At 43.2% G+C, this 13,256-nt stretch overlaps 1 protein-coding gene across 1 annotated transcript; it reads right to left on the bottom strand.

The window, feature by feature from the left end:
- Window positions 1–287: 287 nt before the first annotated feature.
- On the bottom strand, window positions 288–1,031 carry LOC142894958 (histone H2A-like). Its single transcript, XM_076035686.1, has 2 exons — window positions 970–1,031; window positions 288–735 (listed from the first exon to the last, which is right to left on the bottom strand). Exon 2 carries the CDS (start codon window positions 726–728, stop codon window positions 312–314), a length of 417 nt encoding a protein of 138 aa, XP_075891801.1. The 5' UTR covers window positions 729–735; window positions 970–1,031; the 3' UTR covers window positions 288–311.
- Between the last annotated feature and the right edge of the window lie 12,225 nt (window positions 1,032–13,256).

The raw sequence follows: 13,256 nt of genomic DNA, 5'->3' as shown, positions 1-13,256 counted from the left end.
GACGAGGGTTTTTATTTTTATTTTATTTATTTTATTTAAATAAAAAAAAAGCTCTTGGTATTGTATAAGCAACTCAAATGAAAAAAAAAAAAAAAAGTATTTTCATGATGAAATGGTAAAGTCCATGTTATTGGTTTTGATTGAAACGTAATTCCCAAAGCACTGGTCATTTTTTAGCAAGACTAAATTTACTAAATGTACATTTGTGAGCTGAAGTTTGAATAAACAAAAACCCTCAGATTCCCACCTGTACTCTGACGCAACGAGACATGTACTTTAAAAAAATACTTTATTACAAAATTTGACAACATTTAAAATTCTTGAGACTGAACATCTTTCGCAGAACCAACATCCTTCGGCATCTTGGTCTTTTTGGGGAGAAGGCTTGCTTGGATGTTGGGGATCACGCCACCCTCTGAGATAGTGACTCCTGCCATCAGTTTGTTGAGTTCCTCATCATTTCTCACAGCCAACAAAATATGACGTGGTGCGATGCGAAGCTTCTTGTTGTCACGACTGGCATTCCCTGCCAGCTCCAGGATCTCAGCACAGAGGTATTCTAGGACCGCAGACAGGTACACAGCAGAACCGGTTCCAATCCGTTCAGCAAAATTGCCATTCTTCAGCAGCCTTTGGATTCGGCCCACAGGGAAGGTGACTCCTGCCCTGGAGGACTTGGAGACTCCAGCCTTGGGTTTGGTCACGGCTTTCTTTCCACGGCCGGACATTGTACGTCTGAAAAATGCTTAAAGCCCTTTAACATTAGTGTAAAATCATTTCTAGAAAGATTTGATTTTACGGTTTAAGTCAATGTTCTACATTCAAACGTATTCAAAAAAAGTACTAGACATCGCACAGCTGGTGTTGTGCCAACTGGAACATTATTACAACAGTCAATTCAAAGTCTTTCCTTAAACACACCCCCACTAAATAAACTAATTCTGACAATCAGCCTGCGCTGACACTTACCAGTAACCTGGCAGACTTGAGGGCAGCTCTTCACTTACTTCACCCTAGCACACTGCTAATAAACAACATCCAGTGATTGCCTGATTGTTTGCACCTGTCTACTATTTCCCGTGACGAGTGAAATTAACTGATTGTCTACATAAGTCTACAGAAATCATAGATATAGAGATATAGAAATACTTCTAGTATCACAAATCAGATGAGCGCAATATCATTTATTATTTGTGTTGAAAATGTTGAAATAGTAAGGTCATTTCTTTGGTTATTATTAAAATGTTAACCATAATACTGATGTAGCGCATGTCCCTGTGATACTTTTGCTTCAAGAACATTTTCACATCTGTTAGATGTCATACGTGTGTACAGGCCCGTTGGTGCCCTGGAACAGTTTGTCCCCTCTCATTCATTCACTCTTTTTTTGTGTGTATGTGTTTTTTTTTTTTTTTTTTTAAGAAAACGTATTGCACAGTGTGACTGTAGTTAGAAACACGAACAGCAGATGGCATCACAGACCTCACATCTGTCATCACATCAGCCTGCAGCGTGTACTGTTTATAATCCATGCATTTTTTATATACCAAAAGTCCTACTGCTGGACGCCTAAAATAATCACATAGAATTTGTAATTAATTCTAAGCGATTTAATGCTCATGGTCTTTCACACGGTACACTAAGTTCCTATGTTATCAATATGGCCCCCAGTTCATCGTAAAAGCACTGATTTAAGTCGTGCTTGGAAATGGAAACAGACGTAACTGTCATGTAAAACTGTCATGATCCGTTTTAGTCTATAACTATAGGGTGCATGAACTTGATTGTAACATCCCCTGTAACTCATCTTGATATGACATCTTTAACTTATGTGCAATAAATGTTGCTGTTTTTGTCCTCATGTTCAAATTTAGAGGCAGCCCACCCCCTGCCCCCATTCCACACACACACACACACACACACACACACACACACACACCACCATGTTCTAACAGTGAGAGATAGAGGAGGGTGAGAGAGACATTTTGACTGTTCGTATTCACTTTAAAAAATGGATGTGCGCCAACTGCCGAGCGGCTCCAAGACAAATTAAGCGGGGACCTGACCACGCAGGTTGTCCTTGGTAAGGTTGGATATGATTTTGTTAAACCCCCCACCCCACATAACACACAGGGGACACTGGAATGGAGGGCCTCTCTGCAGTCTGACGACAGGATATGTATGTGTTTTTAGGTAAGCAAAGCAGGAGACCCGACTCAGCTGGACGCTGACCGAGTCGACACTCGTTGGAGGCCACAGTCAGTCATCATCTGAGATGCCATCAGTCAAGCAAACCACTTCTTCTGCCCTTATAGATTAAAGGCTTCTGTATTTATTAGCAACAGTAGATGACACTCAGTCTGAAAACTCATTAAGCGACAAAATGAAGACGCAAAAAATAAATAAGACGAAACAAGTGACTTTTTCAATTGTGTCCCCGGGACCTGAAAAAAACAAAACATCACAACTACAGGATATGGAATGAGTTTAATTATTAATGACTTGAATGAACCATAACACTGCTGTTAATACCCAAAGTGCCAGAGGAGTATTTATTCAGCATTTCCAATGGACGATAGCCTGATCATCATCCAACACTTCTTCCTCATTCATAAATCCCCGGATGAGGGTGACATTAACCTGTGGAGGTGCTTTGAGAGCAGAATTGAAGCTGCTGAGGTTGTTCATGTACTCTTGTAACTTTAAGTTCATAGAGAGACCATTAATAGTAGATGTCAGCACAGTAATTGGAGTGTGAGTCATTCCCTGAGTGAATCCACTTTAATTATAAAACCTTATGGACCTCCACGGCGAGGTCTCAGGACTGGAGCTGTTTCCGATAAAGGCAAAACTATAATCTGATTAAAAACGAATGTGTGACATTAAAGGTCGCTTTTCAGTTCTTTATATTTAATGTCAGCCGCGTGCTGCAGCAGCCGTGAACAACTGATCATCCAAAAAATCTTTTTACGCCCATTCGCCCCCCTGCAATTTACTCAGATTTAAGCACTCTGATGAAACAAAAGGCTTTGATGCGTCTTCCTTGAGTATGAAAGGGGACACAAACAAGTTGTCCCGCCGCAGGTATCAGTGACCTACCGCTGTGCCATCACAATTGGGTGGTTTTGAACCGTGCATGTATTACGAGGATAGGCGAGGATTTTGTTTTCATTGTTAGACAACTGTAAAGTGAGTTGTGTGTGATATTGGACGTTCACTCTCTCCATCTCTCCAACCTACTCACAACAAGTGAGCGGAGCTGCCACCATATGTCCATACCACATGTGCTCATAAAAAACATATCTTACATTAAATAGAGAGTTGTGACTCTGTGTGAGGTACAAAGCTGGGGCAGTTTAGCGATCCGGCCGACCACAACGGGAGAGTGTGAAATCCCCGGGCCACGCAATGAAAAGAAAGTGCAAGAACAAAGGACAAAGAGATCTTTCCATCATCTGCCAGGCCGCTCATCCGCTCATCCCACTTGTGTCACACTCCCATTCCTCCTTTACTTTTAATTCCCCCATCTGTTTTTGCCCTCCTTTGCTCCCTGTATCTCTTTTTCTTCCCAGTCGTAACTGCTTTGGCTCCCATTCACATGACTCTCCGAGGGACAACTCATTTTTAAATATAGTTCATGTCCTGTCCCACTATTCCTCTCTTCCTCTCCGTTTTTGGTACCTCATCATCCACAGGACACACACACACACTTCATTTCTCCAAATATTAATTTCCGCCATGTCTGTGATGTGTTTTGGGGGGTGTTTCCTGTTCCCAGCCCTGCTGCTTCCCTGAGAACCGCCATGTAGGAAGTGGCACTCCTTTCACTCCCCACCGGCCCTCGCCCTCACACCTCCATAGCCTTCCAACCTCCCACCAACATTAAAGTGGAAAGAGACGGGGGGGAAAAAAAAATCAAAATGGCCAACGTCCATTCAATATTGCTGGTGTCTAGATTCTGTTGGAAAAACAAAAAGGAAAACTGTTGTTGCAACAGGCTGTTTCCAGGAGCAAATTGACCTCTTCAGTGGCTCGGCCCGCGCAGCCCAGCGCACTAATAAACTCTGCATATTACTCTATTTCACAGCTGGAGGTTTCGCAGAATTTCTCTAATTCTTTTGACAGAAACGACTCCCGGATGCCCTTCGTAAAGTTAAGACTTGTTTTTCCCTTCCCAAACACAGACATGTGAAGATGAGTCAGTGCGGACTGGAAGTTATCAGGTTGAAAAACAGTGTTTCTTTCTCCCCACCGCCCCCCCCCCCCCTTGCAGTCTATTTTTAGATCACATTCACAGGGACAGTTTCGAACTGTTGGCAACCATGCGTGTCTCAGGCCTCTGGTGGTTTGAGCCGATGATGTGGTGCTGAGAGGCCAAAGCAGTGGGACACCAGCACCATATGTGTGACGGGAAAGCTGCAAATACACACTGGGTTTCTCTGGTGTTGTGTTTTAATTCTAGCTTAATGGTAATGATATGATTCTATGATTCCAATTAGTGTTGGGGTAAAAAAAAGACCCACTTTCTGGAGGACAAGTTCCTTACCTGATGCATTTTCAGTTGCAGATGCTTTAACTTCTTGTGCCATTTATTAAAATGTCTAAAATAAAGAAACAGCAAAGGAAAAAAAATACAATGTAATGAATAGTAGTGCCATACAGTTTTACTCAAATACAAGTCTCTGTAAAGGTTTAGGTAACGTAAGTAAGTAGATTTATTTTTCTAAACTTGAGTGTGGGTTTAACCACCCTTTAATGGTCATTTTTATTATCCTAAAATGGTAATAATTGTAAAATATAAATCTGTAAATGTTAAAAAGTTAACACCATCTGACTTTCCCCCTCAGATGCTCCTCTTATTTTGTGCATTCGTCTGTGGCTGTTTGTACATGTTGGTGAGGCTCCAGTAAACTGTGGATCGGTTTGTCTGATTCTGGCAGCAAAGGCTATTGTTATTTGTGTTATTGTACTGTTGCCATGTCCAAAACAATGCTAGACGGAGTGGATGAGGGGGACAGAGAGGCGGCCAGCAGGATTCCTGACGGATGAAAGCGGCGATTGCTAAATTTTGGCACAGGGAATCTCTGGGATGCTCTGAAATGTTGACTTTCCAGCCACAGCTTGGTGGTATCCATTCATCATCATCATCATCATCATCATCATCATCATCATCATCGTCATCATCATCATCACCATCATCATCATACTGTCTGTGCATCTTTGTCTAAATCAACAATTCTCCTCAGTTCGATTTAAATCCACACTGCCATTGACTGACAAAGCTTAAAACTTTCTTTGTATAGTACGTTTCAAAACAACAATAAATGATTTAAAAAATCAATTAGAAAGAAGAGAGCCAACCAATAGTGATTCAGTTAAGCAATGATTTTTGCCTCGCAATGATGACTGTTTCTCCTAATCTTCTGATCTTGGATAACTACAACATTTCTGTATACTTATCACTAAAGTTCTGTCAATTGGTCCTCTGAGCAATTGGTTTATGACATATCAAATTGTGCATTTGGTGCTAACACAGTCGACTAGTTTTTTGTTAAATCGGGGACGCACTATGATTCTGTTTTGTCTCTGTTCTACCATCCAACTAGCTTTTCTGTTCTTTCTTTCTCTCTCTCTCTCTCTGTCTGTCTGTCTGTCTCTCTCTCTCTCTCTCTCAGAAACACACATGCAAATACACACACACCCCAGATTTTGACACAGACCAAGTTTTGGAAATCTGCATGACAACGCAACGAGCGAGTTTTGTTATGTTCAGAAAAACAAATCATGAAAAGCAAAATCCTGACAGTGCGATCAGCACTGGGCTTGTTTTTTTTAAAATCCGGAAAATTAATCAAAAAAAAAAAGTTTGCATTTTGGGACAGCCAAAGATCAGTAGCTGGTGAAAAGGAAATTTACTGGATAAGGAAATGAAAGCAGTTTATAGGAGGTCATAACTAGCATTGCATTTCAGCAAGTGGTCATTTAATAACCCTCAACCACTTGCGAGTGCACTGTGAGAGAACTGGCAAAGCAATACACAGACTTTTGAGCGATATTTCGTGACATTACTGCGATTTTTAAAGAATGGCTAGCTAAGAAAGACAGTTTATTTGGTATACATCTTTCTTGCTATAAAGCTAACCACCGAGAAAAAAAAGTCTAATTCTACAGTCTCATCTAATTCCGCCGGTGCGTTTTTTACAGGAACACCTTTAATTTGTGATTTATGACAGACCCAGACGAATCACCTACTCAGTCACTTGTAGACTTGTGCCAGCTTGCGGCAAATTAAGTGGTTGGAAATATCTGCTGATCTATTACGTAGACGGAGAGCCGAGACTGACAGATGAATGAAAGAAAAAGATTCAGAGTGTTTAGATCCAGGCAGCTCTGTGTAATCTTTGTCGGGGGCTAATAATGCCCAACATGCTATGTCCTCTCCTTTTTGCACACCCTGTAACCTTTCAAGTGTGCTGTTAATGCAAAGGCCGGCAGTGCAGTTTAGCACATAAGCTTTTGTCTTTTATGGTTTGTGGTTCTATGTTGGCATTCCGTCCCTCGCCCGAGCCTCAGCTCATCACTTCACTTTCAGAACCTCAACGAGCCCACCAGTGTAGACTGTGTGTATACAGTATCAGTCTTTTCATCACTTGGTCTTTACATGGTTCCCACCCTTCCTCCCTGAAGGCTTGCAACTCCGTGCTGCTGGAAACGAGTTTATAATTTCAGGGTGAAGCAAAGGAGGAAACCGATTCCCCTCCAAGCCGTTCCACTCCAATAATTTTGTCCAGATGAGTGAATAATTGTAATCTTACCTGAGCTGAGAGGCCCGTTGTCCCAGACTCACAATTGCAGAGAGTGTTTATTGTAACACACATTATCAAACCTTAAATAAGGCACTTCCTGGCTCGACTGGAGTTGCGGCTCTCTGCAGTCAGCATACATACTGTGAGGTCTGAAATAAGCATTAAGTTCAGACATGTTTGATCACGAGCAAGTTGTCCATTGGCAAAACTAAAAAAATAAAAAAAAGATTTGGAAAATCTAGTTATAATTGGCAACATATGTTATGTCCTATTCAAAATAACAAAGGAAAGAAGAGAAGAAGCCGAATCAGCAACGTAGAGACGTTTGCTTTCTGTTGAATTGTTATTTATCAGGCTCTTTTGTACGTGGGGCTAAAGATGTTGAAATACAAGAACATAATTTTTTCACACACACACACACACACACACACACACACACACACACACACACGCACACACGCGGTAGCCTAACTTATCTTGTCGTTTTGTACATTGATTCATCAACGTGCGTAGGCTAAATACCTGGCGAGGCAGCTGGTTACAGTCTTTATTTTATCATTTGTTTGGTCTTGCTGTCAGCCAATTGCTGACTTGCTTACTTAAGGTCTAAAAAATTCCGGAGAGAAACAAAATTCTTTCACCTAAAATAAGCAGATCCGCCCGACGACCGACCACACAGACTTGCCACCACAAGACGAGGAGAAAGCCGCCTGATTGAATAAAGAATACTGAACAGCAACCAGTGTGGCCCGTAAACTGAAACACCAGTGACGGGAGCGAAGGGAGGGAATGACGGTGGGAGACGGAGGAGGTGAAGAGCAGAGGAAGCCGAGGTGGAGGAGAGAAAATGTGAGATCGGGCCCAAATCTGTGGGGAAGCGGTAGCGCAGGCCGGACGAGTTCACAGATGTTTTAAAGTGCTAATCTAATCTTTATGCCAGGCCTTCCCCCTCCGCTCTCCCTCTCTTCCCGCTCCCTGTCTCAGTTTTTTTTTACTTTTCCTCTTTTAAATTTTCTTTGGAGGAGGTTGGAAAGGCTGCGGCCCGCGTTAATGCATCTCAGGAGCATCATGTACCGCTGCTGCTGCGGCAACGCTGACGGGCCCTGGTTATTCATGGGCCTGCAGCAGGGCCTGAGAGCAGACTCAGGCACATACAATACACATCTGCTGTGGATGAGTCTGAAAATGTGCGACATGGAAATGAATTTGAAACTGTAAAACCAATAAGACAGCGATCTCACGAGTTTAAATGGTCCCATAATGTGCAACGTTCAAAAAAATATGTGCCTGTGAACTTCCTGTCATGTGGAGGTGGAGGTGTTGGAGGCAGGACCCAACAGTAGACATAGTCGGGGTTGCAGAAGAACAAAAAAACTACAGAGATTGTCCTCAATGGTAGAAATGAAACAAACCTGAAACAGGTGGACTTAAACTGACAACTTGATCAGAACTGACCAAGCAGCAGGACGAAGGCATGGAAGCGATAACATGAATGATACATAAGACAACTGAGCTGAAACAACGACCAAACACAGACGTGGGCCGGTGGGTCCTCCGAAGGACCCGGCAGATAAGGACGAATCCAAACCTGCCTCGCCGGTAACCGCATGGGACGGTCTAGCCTTCGCCGTACTTCCTGGTTGCATCACGGCCGTTCCCTACTGCTGGCCAACCCCGGAAGTGACGTTTTTATAGCATCACGCTAACCATTGGTTCGCCATCCAACCATGGCGTTGGTTCAAATAAGTAAAAACCCAATGGTAAAAACGTAATATTTTATGTGAAATTTGGATAGTTCAATTTATACGTCGTGTCTTTGCCAGTAAATGCCGCCATTTTATCTGACTTCCCTGAATCCCAGGATGCTTAGCAGCAGCACGCAAAGCATCCTGGGATACAGAAGGACGCGAAGGGTAGTAGCGGTGCATCCTTCGAATCGGCTAAAAGTAGGGAGAAAAAAGGCGTGAAAACTGAAACAGGAAGTACAGCACAGAAAATACAAGGAGAGATGGGACTTTCAAAATAAAACAGGAAACACTAAACAACAGACCGTGACACGTCACAATAATGAGAGAAGTTAGCCCTTTAAATATTTTGCTCAATCCTTTTCACGGAGTGCATGCAAAATGCTCAGTTATGGAAATAGGCTCTTTGTGATGTCACAAAAAGCACTGATACCTCTCACAGGTCTTCTGTCGCTCCACTCTCTGAGACCTCGTTCTCACAAATAACGTCAGTTTTAGCAGGAAGCTGAAATTCTATGTTCTGCTGCAAGCTTCTTAAACAAAACTAAATGTAAAAAATAAAATTATTTTTTTCAGATAAATAATCACATAAGGCTGCTCAGTCAGAGTCCATCAATGGATTTCTATACCCGCTTCTTTTCCAAAGGGGTTTTTCTAAATCTATTCTGTCTATCACAGTGCAAAGGCAGGGTACCAAGGGCCAGTTCATCACAGGGCCGCATTGAAAGACAAACAAACAAACAACTACAAACATCTACGGACAATTTAAGAGTTCCCAGGCAGCCTCATATGCATGTATTTTGGACATTGGGAGGAAACCGGAAACCCACGCCGACATAAGGAGAGGACATTCAAACTCCACTCAGAAACGCCCTCGGCCCCGAGGATCAAACCCACAACCTTCTTGCTGTGAGGCAAACAATGATTATGGCAACGGACCTTTTTCTTTGCCCTAATGCTTTCGTCGCCCTCTCCTCGTCCCTGGAATTAGGAGGGAGGTGACGTGTCAGACAGTGGCTGCCTCCGATTTCCCCAACAGAAGTTAATCTCACTTTGTGGAGTTTTACAGCGGGGCCCAATTCCTGCGGTCCGGCCTCCTCCTCGCAGGCGAGACAGAAAACAGGGAGCTCGCTGCCAGAACTATCCCACAGGCCCGGCCGGCGGGAAATACTGCCGCAGATTAGACGTGCATATGGAAGTGAGATGAGAAACAAAGCACTGGTTCACTTTAATGCACGGAGACACGCTGTATATGCTGCGGGCAAACAGTTTAATAGATCTTATACAGTAGTTAGCTTTCCATTTTGCACATCTCACTTCACTTTTTGGTTTCCACTATTACTACTTGAAACCGTTTATTTTAACAGTGGTTAGGAGTGAGGAAGTACAAATGCTTTGTTACTGTACTTACTGCACCGTACATTAGTGTACTGTCAGAAGATTTTTCTGGTGTCTGTCTCTACGTTAGTATTTCTTTTTCTGATGTCTTTTTACTTTTACTCCCTACATTTGTACACAGATATCTGTACTTTCTACTCCTTACACTGGAAACACATGCTTTTTACTTTTGTGTTTAAAAGATGCAAATTCTGTTCAAAGTAATTCACTTTTATTATCATTTATCATAGCAGTTATTACCTGAAGTGGAGCTATTTGAATGCTGTGATTTAGTCAAATAAAGATGTGATCATATTTTATAGGGAGATTGTTTTAGAGTAGTTCAGCTTTGGGGCCACTGTTCAGTACAGTTGAGTACAGAGAAAAATAAAAATATAGAATAACATTAGTTATTGTTAATTAAAGTATAAACATCCAAATAATGTCTGACATGATGACTTTTCCGAACGTGTGCTTTCTTACTTTTACATGAGCAAAGAAGTGGATTTCTTGAACTTTTACGTAAGAACAGAATGTGAAAACTTTCGCCACCTCCGACTTTTAATCAGCGGATGTTTTTTCTAATCCTGGTGCTTCCCCCTTTTTATCACTTTTTATTTTTTTTCAACGTCCGGATCCTGCCACCGAGCTCGGAGCGCCGTCAACGTGCGATTTATAAAACACACACGACGACTCCAACCTGGCAACCGTCGGCAGAACCCTCCGATCACTCACGTCCCTCTGCTGTCTTTCTCGTTCGGCCTCCTTCCTTCTCGCCTCTATTTGGTGCTCAACATCTGGAGAAGAGCGATATCCTCAGAGTAAACAGAGCAACAGCTGTCCACCAGCTCCTGCCTCTTCCTTCGACATCGCTCTCCCCATCACACGGCGCCCTCCATCCCCAAACCCCCCTTCCCCCTCTGCTTTTTTTTCTCTTCCTCCTCGGCGGCTTGCATGTGTCTCTGTTTAACGCTCCAGTTGTTTTGTCCCTCCTTCTCTTCGCGTTATTCATCCTCTGGCTCCCCGACAGGTATCCAACAATGATGGATGTGTTTATGCCGCGGCCTGTCACTGCCTTGTGAGTCTTAACGATACGCACAGGAATGGACGTTGAATGACGGTTTGATGATGATGGCAGTGTTGCAAACGCAAGGCCGCATTCAGAGCCGGATCCGCGGAGGAAGCACTGCAGAGTCGTGCAGCGGCGGTAGTCTCATCTCGCCGATGAAATATTGGGCCATTGTGTTAGTTTAGGTCTAGTTTGTCATTGCCTGAGAAGGAAAAAATATATTTATAGTTTTCGAGTACTCTTAAAATGATGACTTGCAATTATGACTTTAAGCTGCACGTATCAATGTGAAATTTTACTGTCTTGTCTGATATCTACATTATCGAGGACATCAGTTTGTGTAACACCGTTACTCATCTTTACTTTTATAATACCCTGACAAATATATCAGGCTTTACGAAATTTGCATGCTGATTAGATGTAAATGCGTATGTGAGGAAAGTTCTTTCCCCGACTTGACTAGAAATATCTTTTTGGCAGCAGTCTCGAATGTTGGCAAACACTATCACTCCACTCCACTTTTGTGTTTTTGTGGCGTTGTGTTTCAAAGAACGAGTGATTAAAGTACATCGGAGACATCTCTAGAGGACAGGAAGGGGGAACGAGAGACGAATGCAGTTTCCATTCAAGGAGAGCCAGCCTCCACATTGTGCGGGACACCTGTAAAAACAGAATTCTTTCGATTGGCCGAGCCGCACGGGAAGACGGAAAGATGGAAAGACGGTGGAGAAAAAGGCTGACGGAGGGAAGCGAGAGACGGATCGATGCGACCGGTGCTAGCAGACCGCGGGCAGTCCGTTTGAACTGACATCACTTGTGATTGGGATTTTATATCTGGCAATGCGACTCGCGAGAATGCCTCACGCAGCTGGACTGAGGGCAACAGCTGCTCCTTATGCAACCCCTGCGCCGCGACATCAAACACACATGTGCGCCGAGTCGGGCTAGAAAAGGAGTGCGTTCCGCGGCCCTTTGTGGTTTTAGCGGTCAGGGTTCTGGCTCATGACGTGCCTGCTTCCGCACCGCAACCCTCGTGCTTCGACCCGCCGCACCTGCCTCGCTCTGCGGCCCAGATGTCCAGTTCTGATGGTGCAGAATTCCAGCTTGATCCGGTGCTTTGAAGCACGGCGGCGAAAACCAAAGATCCTCACTATCTTTCTCATGTTTCCCGCTTTGATAAACCATCAACTCAGCAGCAACAGCAGCAAACAACTGGGGGATAAGAACACATCTGCTAAAGCAATTTGGGACCCTATCATTTCATTGTATGACACACTCAATGTATCAAGCAACAATTTAGTGCACGCAAGGGTTTCTGACGATTCCGAGGGGGAATCTTTGTTATTCTTAGACGTCTGACCCCAGCCAGCATTGTATAAGTGACATCCTGTTGTATTTGTGCTGCAAGTAGAGAAGGTAAGATGCATTTGTAACACAAAGTTGTCATGTTTCCAAGTACTGACCCCCCCCCCCCCTTTTTTTTTGTTCAAATAGGGAACAAAGGGACAGAACGGCCAAACCACTGCGTGTGTGCTTGTATTCATCCTAGTTCAACTTTGTGTTGTTGTGTGTTTTGTGTCTGCTCCACATACACGGCAAACCTTTGGGGTAAATGGGCTGCAGGAACAAATGAAGGTTGTTTGATCAATCAACAAACCCCTTGGATCAGCCTGCTTGAGAGTAGTCATTTGGGCTCGACAGAAGATTGATTAAGGAGTCCTGACTTTACACATCGCTGTACTTCCAAGCTCAAGTCAATTAGCCATTAGATGCTAAATTTTTAGATCAGATTATAGAACATATCAAAAATAATTACAGAAACAAAACAATATGTTAACTTAAAAGATGCAATTACTTTTTGAAATTACAATACCTGAATAAAGACATTTTCATTTTGTGAGTGAACAAGTCAAGTATATAAGACATTTGAAAGAGTAACCATGCGTGCATTGGGTAACTCTAGGGGGAGCACTACAGACCAACAACCACCAAAACAGCCAAGAAGAGACAGGTTTGCAAAGTTCCCCTGTAACCTTTTGCTCCATATTGTCTGGATGTAATTATGTCAGAACTCCCCTGAGAGATCTAATGCAAGTCCTTGTGTGAGGAGACATCTGCAATGTGAGGTGCTTAGATTCCTCCTCGTCTCAAACAGCCTATCTGGTGTACATCACAACAAGCGTGGTCACACTGGGAGAATCCCCATTCTCTCCACGACTCCTCTGAAGACCTCATTTGGATGAAGTGGGTCAAGGTTGC

Source organism: Nelusetta ayraudi, unplaced genomic scaffold, assembly GCF_046127955.1.
Source record: "Nelusetta ayraudi isolate G7.1 ecotype Tasmania unplaced genomic scaffold, CSIRO-AGI_Nayr_v1 ptg000048l, whole genome shotgun sequence".
Lineage (NCBI taxonomy): Eukaryota > Metazoa > Chordata > Actinopteri > Tetraodontiformes > Monacanthidae > Nelusetta > Nelusetta ayraudi.
This window is presented reverse-complemented; position numbering and strand designations above follow the sequence as displayed.